Here is a 19,871-nt window from a genome sequence, read left to right as displayed (position 1 = left end):
GGTATTCTCCCTTAGACAACTGCAGGAGAAATGCAGGGAACAACGACAGCCACTCTTTATAGCCTTCATAGATCTCACAAAGGCTTTCGACCTGGTCAGCAGAGACGGCCTCTTCAAGATTCTCCCCAAGATTGGATGTCCACCCAGGCTCCTCAGCATCATCAGATCCTTCCACAAGGACATGAAGGGCACTGTTGTCTTCGATGGCTCCACATCAGACCCTTTTGACATCCGAAGCGGAGTGAAGCAGGGCTGTGTTCTTGCACCAACCTTGTTTGGGATTTTCTTCGCTGTCCTGCTGAAGCAGGCCTTTGGAACTGCAACAGAAGGCATCTATCTCCGGACCAGATCAGACGGAAAGCTCTTCAACCTCTCCAGACTGAGAGCAAAATCCAAAGTCCAGCTGAAATGTCTGCGTGACTTCCTCTTTGCCGACGATGCAGCTGTCACTACCCACTCTGCCAAAGATCTCCAGCAGCTCATGGATCGTTTTAGCAAGGCCTGCCAAGATTTTGGACTGACAATCAGCCTGAAGAAAACACAGGTCATGGTTCAGGATGTGGACTCACCTCCCTGCATTACAATCTCTGAGCATGAACTGGAGGTTGTCCATGACTTTGTGTACCTTGGCTCAACGATCTCCGACACTCATTCTCTCGATGCCGAGCTAAACAGGCGCATCGGTAAAGCAGCTACCACGTTTTCCAGACTCACAAAGAGAGTCTGGTCCAACAAGAAGCTGACGGAACATACCAAGATCCAGGTCTACAGAGCTTGCGTCCTGAGTACACTTCTGTACTGCAGCGAGTCATGGACTCTTCGCCCACAACAGGAGAGGAAACTGAGCGCTTTCCACATGCGCTGCCTCCGACGCATCCTCGGCATCACCTGGCAGGACAAAGTTCCAAACAACACAGTCCTGGAACGTGCTGGAATCCCTAGCATGTATTCACTGCTGAAACAGAGACGCCTGCGTTGGCTTGGTCATGTCGTGAGAATGGATGATGGCCGGATCCCAAAGGATCTCCTCTATGGAGAACTCATGCAAGGAAAGCGCCCTACAGGTAGACCACAGCTGCGATACAAGGACATCTGCAAGAGGGATCTGAAGGCCTTAGGGATGGACCTCAACAAGTGGGAAACCCTGGCCTCTGAGCGGCCCGCTTGGAGGCAGGCTGTGCAGCATGGCCTTTCCCAGTTTGAAGAGACACTTTGCCAACAGTCTGAGGCTAAGAGGCAAAGAAGGAAGGCCCATAGCCAGGGAGACAGACCAGGGACAGACTGCACTTGCTCCCGGTGTGGAAGGGATTGTCACTCCCGGATTGGCCTTTTCAGCCACACTAGACGCTGTGCCAGAACCACCTTTCAGAGCGCGATACCATAGTCTTTCGAGACTGAAGGTTGCCAATACAAATGTTGTTAGATTCATAGCCAGGGTGACCAGATACAATGGAGAACCTATACCTTTAACCAGTGTATAGAAGAGGGCATTTGGGCAGGTGTAGCTCAACATGGAAGCAGTTAAAAAGCTGCACTGCCCAAATTCCCTTTTCTATACACTGGTTAAAGGTATAGGCACTCTGTCCTCCATTGTATCTGGTCACCCTGTTCACAGCCCAATTCTATCCAGTGCTTACAGTGGTGGATCTTGTGATCCACCATTGTAAGCCCTGGGCCTGCCGTTGGAAAGCTATTCTGCTTTTTGGAGGGCCACAGCTGCCAACACACACAGTAAGAGGCCATATGCAGGTGAAAGTGGTCCACAGAACAGCCACCATCTCTTGCTATCACCATTAAGTCAGTGGTAAGGACAGTTCAGGGGAGGATTAGGGGTGGATTAACAGAGTTATCCATTTGGGATGGGATAGGAAGTATAAGATATTGGCATGCATAAGCTGCCACTGGGCCTGGATTCACCTCCAGAGTCTCATCACATATACACCAGCTAAAGTGGTGAAGCAGATCTGAGGAGACCCATTAGAGACCAGGCAGAGAGGTCACTAGCTCTCCTAGACAATCTAATCACCAAGGGCGCATACTGTCAGCAGTGCTACATCCTATGGGCTGGTGGGGGATAGGATTGGTCTATCCATCTCATCTTAGGAACAGCATTAAATACTGTATCTATTTTCTTGAATATTTGCAGCACATTACATTGGCAAGACGCACCGACAATGTCTTTCAAATAGTCTTCTAGGTTTTCTTTAGTTGGACAATGGTTATTCAAATATAACACATGTCATTACAGAGCCTCTCTATGGCCTGCCTAAACTGTAATAAGTAGACAAGCCATCTTGAAGAGAAGTCTCATCTCAGCATAGACTCCGTTACATTTGTAGCTCATCACGTCATGAGACAGAGATTAAAACAAAATAAAATTAGTATAGAAACACCATCTGCCTCCTGTTAGTATAGAAAAACCACCCACAACTGGGATGAACTGTGGGTCGTGCAAGTTGCCTTCCTTCTGTCAAGAAGACAGTCTTCCTACAAACAAGTTAGGACTCCAACCCTTGTTGCTTCAGGACTGAAGATTTTCACCAGATATATTTAAAGGGTCCAATCCTAACCAACTTTGCAGTGTCAGTGCAACCACAGTGCAACCTTGAGGATAGGGAACAAACATTCCCTTACCTGAAGGAGGCCTCCATGATTGCCCCCTCATTGAAGGATGCAGCGCATACCCCATTGGCACAGCTGCACTGGTGCTAAAAAACCGGGTAGGATTTGGTCCTAAATTGTCAGATGGTCTCTGTCCAGAGAAGGTGATAGAGATTGACTGGCCTATCTCTGCCCTGCAATTAGGAATGTAAAAATATTTCACAGATCTTGATCCAAGTATCTCTAACAAATATGTTGTCCTCAGTCCAAAAGAATGAGTTTTTCAGAATTGCCAGGAAACAAAGACTCTACATCTGCTGGAATCTCTGGTTCAAATCTAATATCTTTCATAAACTTACAAAAACTTTTGTAAACTCAAACTTATACACTCACCTGCGAGTAAGTATCATTAAACTCAACAGTATTTTTTAAGTAAACATGTATAGCAGTGTTTCTCAAACTGTGGCTTGGAACCCAGCCAATTTCAGGTGGACCCCCATTCATTTCAATATTTTATTTTTTATAAACTAGACAATGCTACTATTGTATGTGACTCCATTTCAAGAAATGTTATAGACCTGTACTTTGAACACACTACTATGTATATGCTTTTAACAATGATAGTAAGTGGTGCTTACTCCACGGTAAGTGTGGGTAGGACTGAAGCCTAGGATTGTTAAAAATTTTCCTGCTTGATGATGTCACTTCCAGGTCATGACATACTTCTGGTGGGTCCCAACAGATTCTCAATCTAAAAAGTGGGTCCCATGCTAAAAGTTTGAGAACCAATGATGTATTGAATTGCACTGTATGTGATCTTCAGCAACTCACTTTTTCTCAGTCTTATCCTGCCTTTAGCAGTGTGGAGAGGATAATACTTTTACATGGTGGTTGTAACAAGATAAAATGTGTGAAACACTTTGAACACTTCATTCTAACCACTTACAACTAAACATGTTGTGTAAATGGCAAAGGTTGTATTCTGGATTGAATTAGTCATGACTGAGTCGTGATTTCAATGGACCTTAGTCATACTTAACATTCCGAGACATGACTAAGCTTTGACTACAACTCTAATTTCATTTTTATTTCATCGTACTGACAAGAAAAATTCATAAATGTTCACATTCTTATTGCTTTGAATCTATTTTGCCTGTCTTTTCCATGATAGCAATTCAATGAAAAAATTTTTTCCTTTTTGATTGATAAGGGGAAATATATTTTTAAAAAATGTACAATTTTCTCCTGGAGATAAGAATGGAGGATAAAATAGTTAAAGATGCAATGGTGCGCTGAACAAAATTTTTTGGATATAATATCGATGGACGACTGGAAACAAATTAGGAATATAAATATTAAAGTAACTAAAGCAGTGTCTTTTAAAGAGAATTTATATAAAATGTTTTATAGATGGTATTTAACTCCAGAGAAATTAGCAAAAATATATTCTGGGTCATCAAATAAGTGTTGGAAATGTAAAGAGGTTGAAGGAACCTTTTATCATATGTGGTGGATATGTGAAAAAGCAAAGAAATACGGGAAAATGATACATAAATTCTTGCAAGAGATATTGAATTGTGTATTACCATTCAAACCAGAAATATTCCTCCTAAATGTGACTTCAGAAATTAAAGACCAATATAGAAAATACCTTATTGTATATATTGTTACAGCGGCAAGAATACTGTTTGCGCAAAAATGGAAATCTACAGACGTGCCAACTAGAGAAAATTTAATAGACAAAATTTACGAAATAGCAGAAATGGAAGTTTTAACAGAAAGAATGAAAGAGAGATTTAGGTAGAGTAAGAAAATACTGGAAGCCTTTTTATGTTTGGATAGATAGTTTTAGTTAAACAATATTGAGTGTTTAGATAAATTTAAATTTTTATAATGGCAAATATGATAGCTTTTGTATTGAAGATTGTGTTTTTTCAGTCATTTGATTGCTTTTCTTTTTTTTCTGAATAATGCATGTTGTAATCTAGGGCCATATCATCATGTGTAACCTGTGTAGTACCTGCCCAAAGTCTAACCCATTTTCCTCACCTGTATCTGTAATAAATAAATAAAATACTTAATTATGAAAAAAAGAAAAAAATTTTCCAACTTTTTCCATAATATTACAGAATTTTGCTTTGAAGATGCATTGCAGTACCTGGTCATGACTCTCTGCATAGGCAATACATTTCTCTCCATATCGCCTGTTTGTGAGTGTGTATACAATATTGCCCATGTTCCAGTCTTCATCCTTAAGCTCCTTAATTATCTGCAAAAACATAAAAAAAATTACTTAAAACGGCTTTTGTTTCCTCTCCACCTTTTTATGCTTCTTTCCAAGCTCCCCCAATAAGTTTTAAATATTCAGATACTGATTCACAGTTCTGAAATGCTGTCTGGTGTCCCAAATGGGATTCTTCTCTCTTCCATAATATTCTGCAGCATTTTAAAGCTCATATTTTAGTTTTCTGCCAAAACAGCTGCCAGCGTCTGATTAATAACTATGCATGTCAATATTATTTTAAATTGATTTTCTCCATACTTCTGTAATGCAGTAAAGGCTACTTGCCATCACTTTAATGGTTGACTAAATGGAGCTCTTTCACTACTAAAGCTTCCTAGTCCTTGTTATACAGTAACGTATAAGCCTCTGATGATTGTATTGGCTCTAATTTAACCTTAAATAAGAAGAGTTATTTCTGCAAAGTTTCAAAGGGTATTTTACTGCTTGGCACGCACTATAGGAAATATTTGGAACAAGTGAAAAATTCATTAATAACAGACTAATCTGCTATTAGAGCATGACAAACTGAAAAGAGACTTCTTTACTTCAATGTGACAAAAAGAAAATACTATATTGAACAAACTTTGCTGGCTTAACCTCAAGTTCCATGTATCCAAGAGTGTATTTTGGTGGGATAGACCTGGCCTGATTTATTGAACAAAGCTGTTTGAAAGTTGATAGCTTTCAAACCAAGTGAAGACTGAAAAAGGAATTTTATATATCAAAAATGGGATTAAATTTTCCTTTCACACACATACACACAAGGATCTCTCACTAGTTTAAATGTCAGTACCACTTGCTAAACTCATATATCTGTGTTTTGTTTATGGCAGTCCACATAAAAGAGTACCAAAAGGTACCTTATTGAGAAGGATAACAGCACTTTTTTCGCACTCTTCATGAAGATAAATCTAGCTGTAATTTTTCCTCCCCATTACATCTAGCTGTAGTTACATGTGCAATTAAGATGTCCTCAAATCCTTCTCCTACTTTCCATGCACGATGGATACATATTTTTAAACTTCATTTCGTTGGAAGATAAGCTTGTTAAAGGGATTATATAAATTCAGTCCCCAAAACCATGACAATAAAAACCAAAGTGTTAATATTGTTGCAAAATATTATATTTTGCACTGAGGCAGCAAAACCTGACACAATAGGAGAGACACCCCTCTTCTCTTGTGGCATGCACAAAGGACTTGTGGGAGGGGAAGGGCAAATAAGTGATAATCACCAATAATAGCTGGCTAGTAAATCTTTTCCAAATCAAATAAAGAACACAGAAAGACTTATTATGCCCCAACCTGAATCCATTTGTCAGGAATTGCCATAGCCAACCGATAATCAAATCCACATCCTCCTTCTGTAATTGGACAGCAAAGTGCTGGCATTCCAGACACATCCTTGAAGAATAAAGGGGGGGGGAATAAATAAATCATGTTACATTTTATCAGAAAGGAAAAAAAAATCATTAACAGGAGAAAGGAAGACAATTAAAAATAGATAACTATAGATAATGTAAAACTTTAAAGTCTTACAAATAATAGCAGCAATATACCACGTGGTATTTTCATGACATGGGTGCCAGGAAAGCCACTGTGACTTTCCTTTTGCTCCTATTTGAATTAGTGGGAGGACTGAAACAAAAACTTTCAAACTTGCAATGTGGTCCACATGTGTAAGCTATAGTTGGGATGAAATGTTCTTGTAGGAGGCCAGAATAATATATGAGCAGCTCAGCTGCAAACACACCATTAGTCATGTACAGTGGCCTGCTGGGGCAGAACTAACATTCTGGGGCAAAACTAACATTCAAAAAAAGGGACAGGAATTGCTATGCACCTGCCAGGTCACAACTGTTAGCCTCAGTTCAACTGAGTCTTCACCAACACTCAACTTGGTGAATCATGAATTGTGACAATTTGGTTCTGATCACACAAGGACCCTTCCTGTCCATGCGAGGACCCCTTCTGCTCTCACAGTAACTCTTTTGGGAGCACAATTCTCCTTCCACTGATGGAAGGATTATCTGCCAATTGCATGCCACTGCCACTATACTTCTCACTCAAGGTTTTTAGAACATTAGCCAGCTTTGGCCAAGCCTGAACTAGCATGTTCTATTTCATAAACCACAGAACTGTAAAACAAGAAATAATTGGAAGGTCAACCTGTGCAGGCTATACTACTCCACTGTTAAAGGAATCGGCACGTTAAACACCCACCTTCTTATAATGCCAATTTCAGCAAACATCACTATTAACAAAGTAGTACAGACTTGTATATTTACTTTCTTGGTATGTATGTTCACTTCGTGGTTTGTTGTAGGGAGTACTATTATTTAAATAAGATAGTGGTCTGTATCTGTGGGGTTTGTTCCAGGACCCTGTGTTAATGCCAAAATCTGCTGACACTCAATTCCCCTGCCGGGGGATCCTGAAGCCAGATGGGGGAAAGTGGGGAGCAAAGCCTTGGAGAGTGTTGTGAGGAGGGGTGCCATTGCTGCTGCTGCTCCCTCTCACGACATGTAGGTGACTCCTCAGTTGCCTCAGCAATGGCAAAAGCAACCAAGGATAAGTGTGTGAGTGATGGGAGAGGCCCTCTCCATTCACAAGACTGCTAGGGGACAATGGCTGGTGCCAGGGAGGATGAGATTTGTCAGAAAGCGCTGCAACTGCTGGCCAAGCTCTGCTCCATCAGGATGTTGATGGGTGCAAGATACATGGTGAGGCTGCTAGAGAAGGAGAGCAGGACTGCTCTCACACAGAAACAAATTGGCCCTTCTACCTTGTTGGATTGTTTGGAGAGGTGGTGCATCGTCATTTGACCTCCCAGTGATCTTTCAGCTTAAGAGGGGGTTCAAATCTTTGCCCTTTCTGTAATACTGTAGTTTCAATCTGCATTTGGTTGAATCAGCACATACGGGTCCATCAGATTCAGAGGGCCAACTGTATTACTACTGGACTCAATTCCGCTGCAAGCTCACTTGCTCTTCCTTCACAGGAGAAACTGGACTGATTCTGTAACTGGGAATTATAGGCTAGCTTAACAGAACTACAGACTTGGACATGGGCAACAATGAGAAATGCTTCAGGGCTCTAATTCATTTCTTTCCCAAGTGTAGGTTGGAAAAGGAAGGGCTGATCGTGAATTGGAAAATATTCAGAATATTAAAAAAAAAAATTCTGTTACTTAACTTTATCAGACAGGTCCTCACAAAACAGGCCTACAAATCGATCCTACTCTAGACAAAAGCGCTCCCCTCTCCTGTGGCGACACTCATTCCACTATCATTACATACAAGCTCAAATTCATGCTAGCCATTTGTAATTTAGAACGATAGCAATAGTTCCTCCCTCCCAATTTCTTTCCTCCATGAGCATGTGGATCAATTCCACATTTTATATAGAAGCTCCCAGAAGACAGAAAAATGATGTATTGAAATTGAAGTAGTTTTCAATTTAAGTAGAATAAATTGAAGGCACATCTTGTTAAAAAAATCTTAAATCAGGTAATGCAAACAGGCTCAACTCTGTCTCATTGGTAGCAATTCAGTGGCTCACTAGATGGACTAATTTTAGCTGAAATGAACCTCAAGATCAATAAGACAATTTTAAGTTTAATACATCCCATAATTGCTTCATTTCATCAGTTTCTGTTTTAAATACTTCATTCTATTGAGATCTTGTCCAATACTGCTACTAATTTTTATTTATTAATTTATTTTTAGCAGCAACAGAGCACATTAAATTACAATATGCAAAAAAGGAAGTTTGAGTTGTCTTATGGCTGAAAATTACACTCTTTCATATCCAGACCAAACATAGGTACTTCTTTCATTTTGCACTGTTGTTGTTGGTGCACCCATCTGTAGCATTTAAGTGCTAATACACCAGGTTTTACTAATGTCTGTAATTCTCTCCATACCTCCGGTAACTTCATCTAAGTTGCATACAAACTAGTTACCTACTGCTAAGTTAAAAGGGTTGGAATATGCTAGCAGTAGCGCAGACATAATCCTTTGCCTGATATAATTGCATATTATTTGATTGAAACTTTTACTCAAATTTAGTGCTTAGGAGTTTCATAATTCTCTAGGACTGCAATATTCCTTTGCTCCACAGAACATGGGGAATCTGAAACACAGTAAATACTTAATGCTCATAATTTTTCATGTATAATAAATTTTCTTTGCAATTGCTTTACAAATACAGTTGGGCCCTCGATATCCACAAGGGATTGGTCTCATGATCTCCCGCAGATACCAAAATCTATGGATATGAAGTCTGTGGGGGCAGAGTTGTGGCAGTGCAAGGACTCACCTGTTGGCTATGCTGGGCCGTCCGTAGGTAACAGTAACCTCCCAGTCTCTTCAGAAGGTCTCCCAGGCATGACTGGAAGCCACTTCCACAACTTCCAGTCACATCAGGGGGTTGTTCTGAGGCTGGGGAAGGCCTTTGAAGATAACCAAAGTGTTCCCCAGCTTCAGAACACTTCCCAGACGTGACTGGAAACCGTAGGCACAAACAGGAAGTAGGTTCCGGTTGCATATGGGAGACCTTCTGACTTTAGGGAAGACCTGCTTCCCACTCCACCGACCTTCCCCAACCTCAGAACCTCCGGTGGAGCTCTGCTGATCCTGCGCGTTCGTGTGGGGCTCGGCACCCTACATGAACGCCTTTACCCTTGAGTAAACTTGAGTAGCCCCATTGCAAGGCTACTTCCCTTACCTGGTGTTGCCCATGGTAGCCCATGGCACGCAGGATTCGGCGGCAGCCGTTTTTGGTGCCACTGAAGCTGCATGCCATGGGAGTTCAGGATTGGGCTGCCTAGCAACTTTCTCATGAAGAAGTCGACAGCATTGCTTCAACATGAGGAAGATTCTTGAATCAGCATATAGGGTGTCTATGCTGTACTCCCAAAACTAGAGCCAAAGCAAAATTGATGAATCCATTTTTTGATTCAGCGCCCTAAATATACCCAAATATATAAACAAATATACTAAAACAGCAAGATGTGTGTATATCTGTTTAACCACAATCAATTGTAATCAGTTAAAATATCTTTCATTTAATGCTAGAAGTCATACATGGTAACATATATTCCAAGAGTTACCTCTGCTATCGTTACACATTCTGGATACAAGAAATGTATCATGTGATTAGCCATCATTAGATATGACACCGCCTCTTCGTCAACATGCATTCCAAAATATTCATTATAATCTCCAGAAAAACCTTCACCTATTAAGACAAAAGTCCAAATAACTCAAATGTAACTAGTCAAGTTGTAGGCTTCGGTTTAAGATTTCCAAAAGGATTAACAATCTTGAAATGGCTGCATGACTACATTATTGCATTATATTATGAACGTTGCAAGCATTCAGATTCAACTTACCAATACCATGATGGTGATACAACATGGACGAAATGCCATCAAATCGAAAGCCATCGAAGGCATACTCCTCTATCCACCATCTTAGGTTGGACAAAAGAAACCGCAAGACTTCCCAGCTGAAATATTAACAGTATCTCTTAAACATAAGGGAATGCAATATCTCCTAAACATACAAAAGTTGTGTTTTCAATATATATTTTCTAACTGAGGAACTTGGAATGTTGCACTCTAAACTGTTACATTCCTGTTGTGTATTGTGCTTTTTCAACAAGAATTCAGTCATGATCCATTCTGATGGAATTAGTATTCTGTAATGTCAATGTAACTTGTATCATTTCCATTGTTCAGCTATTGAAGATGAGATATCCCACAATCAAACAAAATTCAAACACTTAAGTATGCTTGTCAACTGAAATCATGAGCTCTTAATTCTTCACTGGATGGCACCCTCTGTGTCTTCTATAATTTCAGAGCACCTCCATATAAATTCCCTACAATTTACCTATGAATTGTAAACCAAATGCCCGAGGGAAAACTAGAGCCATAACTATATTTCAAATTCAAAGTTCTTATTTACAGTCAAAATATCAGATGCAAAATATTTATTTCATAAACCAGATACACACTGCTGTTTTTTCCTTTAAAAATATATATACATGCATAATTCTTTTGGGGTTTAGATAACATATGTTCATTAAAAAAGTAGAATCAAATTGTTCCTTACACTTTAACAACATACTGACGTAAGAAAAAGAATTTGTACCTTGTGAAATTAGATTGATTTTACTTAAGCATACAATCATTAGGTGTTTTAGTACCCGGCAGCCCAAGCCTAACCTGCACTGGCGCAGTGTGGCCTACTCTGTATCCAGCACAGGTTAGGAACAGGCTGGAGGTCTCCTTAGGGTTAGGAATATTTACTGCCTTGCCCCATGTGGAGCCCCAGCTTGCTCAATGGGACTACTTGGATCTGCACCAGAAGAAGCCCCAGGTAGGGCTGCAGGCCCAGGTCGGAGGTTAGGATATGGCAGAGGTCTCCTCTATAAATCCTGCCCCATGCTCTCCCACCCTCGGTCAAGCCTCCCTACTCAGAAACATTACCTCCTCACCTCCATTCCACCCTTCCCCAGCTCCTGCACTACTTGATACAGCACTCGACTCCACTAGTAGCTAGGGGTCTGGATACAGCACCGATGGCCTTCCCACTGGCACTGCTTACACACAAACATGCTTTATGGCAAATTTGCCCTGGCGCTAGCGATCATTAGGATTGTGTTCTCAGTTTCTGGTACTTAAAAAGTCTAAAATGACAACACTTGAATTTTCACGCATAGATGTTCTGAAAGCAGGGTGCAGGTTAGGCATGTTTTTATAATAGCATTTTTTCAAGTTTTTATTCAGAAAACATATGTTCATGTATCACCCACACAGAGCTGTACCTATGCATCCACAGTTTGGAAAGAAAGCTGGAGGTTTGCATTTCAGATGCACAATCCAATGTATTGCAATTATTTCATTTTTAAAGTACTTAAACTGGAGAAAACCATAATTAATCTTAGCCAGTTAAGATAAGAGCATCATAAGAAACAATGAGTTAGAAAGGAGGGTGAAGCTCTGGGAATACTAATCTGAGGTCAGTGAGCATATTAACTTTTTCTTCAACACAGACTGGCAAGAAAAAAAAATCCCCAAGGGATTGATTGCTAACTAATGCAACAGAAATTTTTTATGATGTAATATTCAGTTGCTTAACTTAATGTAAAATTCAATATTTAAAGCAAGAGAGTGTTCACCATTATTTTTATTTACATAGCACCAGCAAGATACAAGGTGCTTTACAGAATAATACCATCTGAGTAATATATTAACATGAAATAATAAGTGATAAAAGAGGAGGGGTTACAATAGCTGAGGACATGCTTTGCATATAAAAGATCATCTAAGGTTCAGTGTGCCTCCCTCCTCCAACATCTCCAACTAGAGCAGAGAAAAATTCCTATATGAACCCCTGGAGAGCCACTAGACAGTGTTACCAATGGACTGATTAAGTATTGGACATGTTCCTATGTTTTTAATCAAAAGTTCCCTTAGAGGAGTTGGCAATCTAAATTTAGATTCTATGTGTGTTAGGGGGGCACCAAGCGAGAGGAGAGAGACACAGCACTAACCAGGGACGACTGTGTACATTCAACTACGCTTACTTCAGCTTCCTGTCATCTGGGAATTCTGAGGATTGATTTAAGCAAAAGGAGTCACTGAAAAGGAAGGTTTACTGCTGGAATTTGAAGAAAGAGGGAGATAGCGGCATGCTCCTGTTCTAGAAGATAATTTATAGGCACAAGAGGCAGCTAGGGAGAACGGATGGAGTATATAAGAGAGCAGATGATCTTTAGCTATGGAAGGGAAAGTCATGACCAGAAATGCAAGAACAGGCTGGCAAAGAGAATAGCCACAGAGAGCTTTCATAATAAAGACTGTACTGGGTGTAAGAGGAAAGCCAGTATAGAGATTTTTTTTTTTTAATTTAAAAGGCAGGACATGAAATGCCTGCACATGACACAGTACAAAAATGGTGTTTGATGCTGAACATAACACTTTACAAAGAGATACAGTACACGTTTTTGTAGGGTGGTACTGTTTTTTGTTTTTGCTATTTTTGTAACTTTTCTTAATGCTGAAATCCATTCAAAAGCGAATCCAACTGTGCTTAGCCCCAGTCAGCACATATTGGATTGTAGCCTTCAAGTGACAAAAATTTAGAGTGAAAAGCAAAATTACCTTGCTTCCCTTGTGTAGCCTTCTATATGCTACCTGCATATGACTTTTTTATTTCCAGTTCACCTGTTTGATTAGCATTTTAGTGTCCATTCTTATATCAATAGTATGGTTGCTATTTTCCCTACAACATCATACCCTTCTGAAAAATCAGTATACGGGAAACCACGTTAGCAGTTTTTCACAATAACGTTGCCCCAGTCCTGTGAGAGAATGAGGTACAAAGCATTTCATGTTGCTGTAGGTCCTTGATAGGATTGGGCCATTAGTCCAGTTATCTTGACAAGTGACAGTGGCTCTCCAGGGTCACAGATAATGGCCTTTCCCAGCAAAGTGAAAATGGATGCAACCTGGGACCTTCCATGTGCAAACTATGCGTTCTACTACTAAGCTGCAGACTTTATTCAGAAGCAGCTGCTAAACTGGAGATCACCTTGGCAGAATTAGGGCACAATCCTAACCAACTTTCCAGGACTGACTTAGGGCGCAATCCTAACCCCTCCTGTCAGTGCTTCCCAGCACTGACATAAGGGCAACACAGCTCTGAGGTAAGGGAACAAACATTCCCTTACTTTGAGGAGGCCTCTGTGAGTGATACCCAACTGTAGGATGCAGCACACGCCCCATTGGCACTGCTATGCCAGTGCTAGAAAGTACTGGCATAAGGGGTTAGGATTGCGCCCATAGATGTGCCAATGTGGCATGCACTGCATCTTGCAGTGGGGAGGCAATCATGGGGGCCTCCTCAAGGCAAGGGCATGTTTGTTACCTTACCTTGGGGCTGCACTGCGGCTAGGTCAGTGCTGGAAAGTTGGTTAGGATTGCACCTTTAGTCACTCAAAACTGCTTCATAACAGATAAGAATGAAATTTAAGTTGTACATGACTTAATATTTTTTTCAGAAACCCTGAGAGCTCTTTAAAAGGAAAAGAGATATTTCCTTGTTCCATTTGTTTTCTTGTTTAATGATCAAAAAAAGGGTATGCCCAATGCAAAGACAGGTGCATTAAAAAAAAAAATCTTTTGCACAGATTTGCCAATGCACTGTTTGTTTGTTGTTCAACTTCCTTCACCTTAGCTAAGGAACAGATCCATGGTTAGTTAACCCAACACCATATACGTTTCAAGCAGCTGGGGAACTAGTATCCAAAAACTTATTTCAAATTGCAGGATACAGTGAAAGAAATACAAGGCCTTTTCAAAAATCATTAGCTTCAAGTTAAGTTTTTGATTTCTTCGATTCTCTACTCAAAATTGGAAATCTCCAGATACTAATTTGGATTCAGACACTGCAGTTCAGGCACTCTTCAAATATAAATGAAGGGCTTTGCTTCTCAAGTAAGGTTTTGTTCTTTTGTGGATATTAAAAATGAAATACATTTAGTGAAAGTTAAAAAGATCTATTGACTTGAGAGACAGTCTTTTTGAACAGCTTGGTGAGATGGTATATCTTAATAATGATTTAAGATTGATTCAGAGATACATAGGAAGGTGAACGGAATAAGAAAGTAGCTTCGCCAAAAGGTTTCCTTCTTGTTCAAGTGAGAAGATTTTTTTTCCTCTGGCATTTGACGCTCAAGTCAAGTAAAATTGGCTTAGGCACTTAGTCACTCACACTCTGTTAACAAACACAAAGCAATCTTCGCTTAAGTGATGTTTGCAGCAGTAAAGTCAAACAATTCCCCTGCTGAGCAACACCTACAATTTCTATTTAAGTCTTCCTGCTCTGGTGATAAATATACTTATCTATTTATAGATCACTATTAACATTAGATTTATTTATAAAATGATAGTTCTGTCTTATGCTTTATCAATAGCGAAATATGCTAACATACTGAAAAGGAAAATCAACTCATTGCACTTTAGTCGGCCACTGTCCAGAACCATCCAGAACCAACATTGCCACACACTGATGCTGGAGAGACCACCATGGTTCTACTAGAATGGGTACAACACCTCTTTGCAGAAAAGAGGATGGAGAACAAGTGACTGATGGCATTACCATTAACATGGAGTCACCAGGTGCTCTGCCTTGGTCTTGCACAATTCACCAAGATCTCCACCTGCGCATCACAGGATATTAGGTCATGAGAACATAAGGGACTTGATGGCCTAAGTCAGTTTCCTGTACCTTTCAGTAGCCCACCAGATACCTCTGGGAGCACACAAGACAAAAAGATACCCATATCCTATTGCCAATTCCTTGCATATGGCATTCAGAGATCAGCCACTTCTAAAAATCAGAGGCTGCATACAGTCATGACCTAATATCATAATGGCTTGTAACCTGTGATGGTCTTTTCTCCATCCAATTCTCTTTAAAAACATCTTGGCCTGGTGCCATCACAACATCCTGTGTCAAGGAATTCCATAGGGTCTCCTATAGTCAGAGGAAGAAGGAACCAGGTGCAAAAGAACTCCCACACATCGGAGGCATCTTGGGGCAAGGCTGATGTGAGAAATGACAGGCACATAAAAGAACTGGGGATTAAGCTTAAATGGTCAGAAAGACTAGTACCAGGGGTAGTAACTAGAGCATTTTAAAGCTCTTATTTCAATGTATTATGTCAAAATCAATGTCACTCAAGACTGAATTCAGTCAAACGGAAGCAGAGCCCTGTAAGAAGAGTATGGAACTATAAACTGCGATCACGGAAGATGAACCCACTAATTCCAAGAAAGCCTGACTCATCCCAGTTGTAGCTTCACCCCTCTCTGTAAAGCTTCCCATATTTTCATGCTTTTATTAACACAACCAGAATGCTACAGATTTTGAAAACCACAGTTTACTATCCATGAGGGAATGATAAAATATTGCATCAGTTAAGAATTAAATGCAACTTCAACATCTTTGATACAGTTTCATCAAAGTGCATATTTTTTGTCCGAATTGGGCAAAGGGATCCCAGCATACAGTATAATTTTAAATGAGTCAATTTGCTACAGACCCGATATGGTTGACAGTAGACACTGCTGGTAGATTACCAGATGCCTGGTGTGCGTGTGCGTGTGAAGTAGACTTGAAGAAGCTTACAAAATGCAGAAGCTCTTTTCATCAAGTCCTGCCCTGAGTAGAATGTAGATACATACAAAATCAGGACTGTAAGTGAAGTTTGATTGCATCTAGGCCTTCTGTGGGCTCACTGGGATAAAGTCCATATGAGCTAGAAGTAACACAATCTGAAAGGAACCACAGTCTTAAGAGAGGCTTAGCAAAGCCTGGGACACAACTACATGGTGCTTAAAGCTGTTATTTTCCATTTTGCTTCAGCAAATGCTGACTAGCAAGCAACTATGCCTTCCTGGAGACCACTGTGGTCAATCCTTACAATGCTTTCAGGCCCAGTGCTTAGTTGAAGAGGGCACTGCTGAACCTGGTGACATTTCTTGGAAGAGCCCAAGTTTTGAATTACCCAGGGGAAGTGCTTCTGGATTCTGTGCTCAGACAAATGCTGAATGCAGGTATGCCTGGAGGCACAGCATGCTAATGCAAGGATGGGGCTGGCTAGTATACTTTCATGTCCCTTTTACACAGGTACTCTGTTTCTAGTAATTTAATGACCAAATAGGACTAGCATGTTTTGAATACACTGTAATATTTGCAGAAATTTAAGTAAGGATGACTCAGAGAGTTTCCTATTAAGTACATCAAACTAATCACAGAGGTACTGAAAATTAATTTACGTTATTATCTGCAGTATTACTAACCATCTTGTGCTTCTGTCCAAAACTTACATTGGTGATCCTTGACCAATGGGAAGGTTAGCACAGAGAAGCTCAGGGGATCAGAATAAAGCTTAAAATAGTAATGAACAACATATGACTGACATCAAAACAGCAGTCCACATATCCTCCTTACTTTTTCCTGGTAATGTAGCAATGAGACATAACAGAGCACAGCGAGTACTCTACCTCTGCAAGTGGCAGTAATGAACTACAACAGAACACTGTCAAACTGATAGACGCCCTAAAAAAACCCAGCACTGAGTCTATTGTGGTTCCCACCCATCCAAGATGTATTAGATGCTACCACCACTAATACTTAAAGCTCAGAGGTTGATCAGGTGGGCCCTCTGATAGATGAGAGTCCTCAGCCCCTACTTTACCTAACAGACCCTTGGTGCCACCCCTGCAACAGCAATAAGGAAACTTATAATGCACTGCCATCATGGATGCCATGCATTTCTTATGGCTAAACATTATTATTATTAGAAAAATCTCGTATATTCCGCCTTTCCCATGCCGAAGCAAATGCCCAAGGCTGCTTACCGAGCTACGTAATAAATATACAATGCATCATAACAGTAAGGGAGGGGAAAAACACATCATAACAAGCCATTAAAACATTAGGTTTTAACAGTTAAACACTAAAATATTTTTTTTTAAAAGCATTAAAAACAAAGCAAAGCCAAACGCCATTGTTGAGCCATGGGGAGGGGGAATTAGTCCAGAGAAGCAGTTAAGACACAACACTATTACAGGGTGCATACAGCAAACATAGTCTAGTCTTTCGAGACTGAAGGTTGCCAACAACAGCAAACAGACATCTATTAGCCAAACACCAGAAGAATAGGTATGTTTTGAGTCCTTGCTGAAAAGCTATGAGAGAGGGAGGAGTTCTTAATTTCACTGCAAGGTAATTCCATTATTGTGATGCCACTACCAAGAAGCACTATCCACCACCCCTCTAAACTTGAGACAAATGGGGCAGTAATGCATGGGAGAAAGCAGTCCTTCAGATAGCCTGGACCCAAATCATGAAGGTCCATAGAGGTTAATACCAGCACTTTGAAATGTGACTAGAACTGAATGGGTAGTTAGTATAGCTGCTGAAGCAGTGGTCCAACAGCCATCTAGCCCCTGTGACAACCTGGGCCACTGCATTCTGCACTAATTACGGGGTGGAGGACGGGTATCTGTTTTCAGCAGCAGTAGTTGTGCATCAACCATGATACACCACTCCAGCCAACATTATATATTACAGACTGGAAAAATGGCCTAAATAAAAATGCACTGATATCGAGTGCTTGGATTAAAAGTAAATCTTTGTGCTCTCCTCCATTAAGAGCTTTACAAAGAGATGCCAATCTGCTCCAGCTAGCTCTGCTGGTGCATCTGGTGACACTTCACGTATGGCAAGGCAAAATTAATTCCCACTCATTCTTCCGCTTTTTGAAGAGAATATTAAAAATGCTTCCCATTTGGTAATAGAAAAGAAAAAGGAAGTACAAACCTCAAACAGAAGAAACTTCTTCCAATGAGGTATGAGCTGAGCACACAGTACTATAAATTATTAAAACTACAAAAACAAGCAGCAGTAAGTCTTCCTGGGATTATTTCCCCTCAAACAATCTCCTATGTAGATTTTCCTTCCTCTCCAGCTCTTCTGGGATTTAATTAAAGAAAGAAATACATTCTTCTACAACCAGAGTCCAGAGATTTGAGAGCTATGGATACCTTCAAGACTGCTTTGAAATTTCATAAGTTCCTTTCTCACTTATGGGAATTAAATTATAGTGTTGATATGGGAAAACATTGCTTTTTTATTATTACTCTGGATATCTCATTCTGATTTAGAAGAAAAACATACCACCAACTTCTCACACAGAGAGAGGGATAAAAAAATAAATTGAAGTTAGTACATTAGTCAAAGTTTATGTATAGAAGTCAAATCTTTCATGTTGCAGTGCTTGGTAGCCCAAGACTTCTTTCTGGGAAAATGTGTACCACAGTGCAGAACATTAGGACATTAGAATATAAGGATCCAACCTACTGTACTGTAAGCTCCGTCCTCTTCCAAGGCACAACATATATTTTATACTACAACCAGGTAAAATGTAGCAATATACAGAAGACCCATGGAATGTCTAAACAGAAGACAGTGGCTTTGAACCATTTCTAAAGAAATCTACCAAATTGTGCTACATTAACAGCACAACCCAATAAAGGGTGCAATTCTAATCCCTTATGTCAGGGCTTTCCAGCACTGGTATAGCCAATGGGACATGTGCTGCATCCTGTAGTTGGGTGTCACTCAAGGAGGCCTCCTGAAAGTAAGGGAATATTTGTTCCCTTACCTCAAAGCTGCATTGCCCTTTCGTCAGTGCTTGAAAGCACTGACATAAGGGGTTAGGACTGCACCCAAAGCAGGGTAACCAAACTTGCTTAACAAAAGAGCCACATACAGTGAACTTCAGGTGTTTGAGAGCTGCAATATAAAAGAAGCATTTAAATTCTTACATTGATTTACTCACCATGAACATTTTAATCCAACAGACCCTCAAGTTTATAACCTGAACATATAATGCTTGAAAATTTTTTATTTACCTTTTATATTAATTTGTGATGCCAACTGGAGCTCAGCCAACCTATTTCCACAAGCCACATATTATGTGTCAAAGGGCACAATCCTTACCCACTTTCCAGCATCAACCTAAGGGCAATGCAGCTCTGAGGTAAGGGAACAAACATTCCCTTACTTTAGGGAGGCTTCCTTGAGTGCCACCCAACTACAGGATGCAGCACATGCCCTATTGGCACTGCTATGGCAGTGCTGGAAAGTTGGTTAGGATTTGGGCCAAAGAATCACATGCAGCTCGCAAGCCATGATTTGGCCACCCCAGCTATATAGCTTTACTCAGAAATAAGTTCCACTGTGTCTAATCTAACATATTCCCAGGAAAGAGAGTATAGATTGCAACCTAAATTTATTTACATGGAAGTCAAGCTACATCTCTAGTAGTCATTCATCAGCCTAAGATACACAAGCATTCAAGAGACATCTGTTGCAAATCTGCATAATCAAAATTGTACCAAT

General features: G+C 40.3%; 1 protein-coding gene across 2 annotated transcripts in view; it reads right to left on the bottom strand.

Moving 5' to 3' along the window:
- GBE1 (1,4-alpha-glucan branching enzyme 1) overlaps window positions 1-19,871 on the bottom strand; it is a 172,544-nt gene that overhangs the window by 69,064 nt on the left and 83,609 nt on the right. For both annotated transcript variants that reach the window (XM_066620517.1, XM_066620518.1), the window contains exons 8-11: window positions 10,280-10,395; window positions 9,998-10,125; window positions 6,190-6,288; window positions 4,760-4,870 (exon numbers count right to left, since the gene is read on the bottom strand). In XM_066620517.1, the coding sequence (XP_066476614.1) occupies window positions 4,760-4,870; window positions 6,190-6,288; window positions 9,998-10,125; window positions 10,280-10,395 (454 nt within the window). The remainder of the gene's footprint in view (window positions 1-4,759; window positions 4,871-6,189; window positions 6,289-9,997; window positions 10,126-10,279; window positions 10,396-19,871) is intronic.

Source organism: Tiliqua scincoides, chromosome 3 (genome assembly GCF_035046505.1).
Source record: "Tiliqua scincoides isolate rTilSci1 chromosome 3, rTilSci1.hap2, whole genome shotgun sequence".
Classification (NCBI taxonomy): domain Eukaryota; kingdom Metazoa; phylum Chordata; class Lepidosauria; order Squamata; family Scincidae; genus Tiliqua; species Tiliqua scincoides.
The sequence above is the reverse complement of the archived record's forward strand: the minus strand, read 5'-3'. Positions and strand labels throughout refer to the sequence as shown.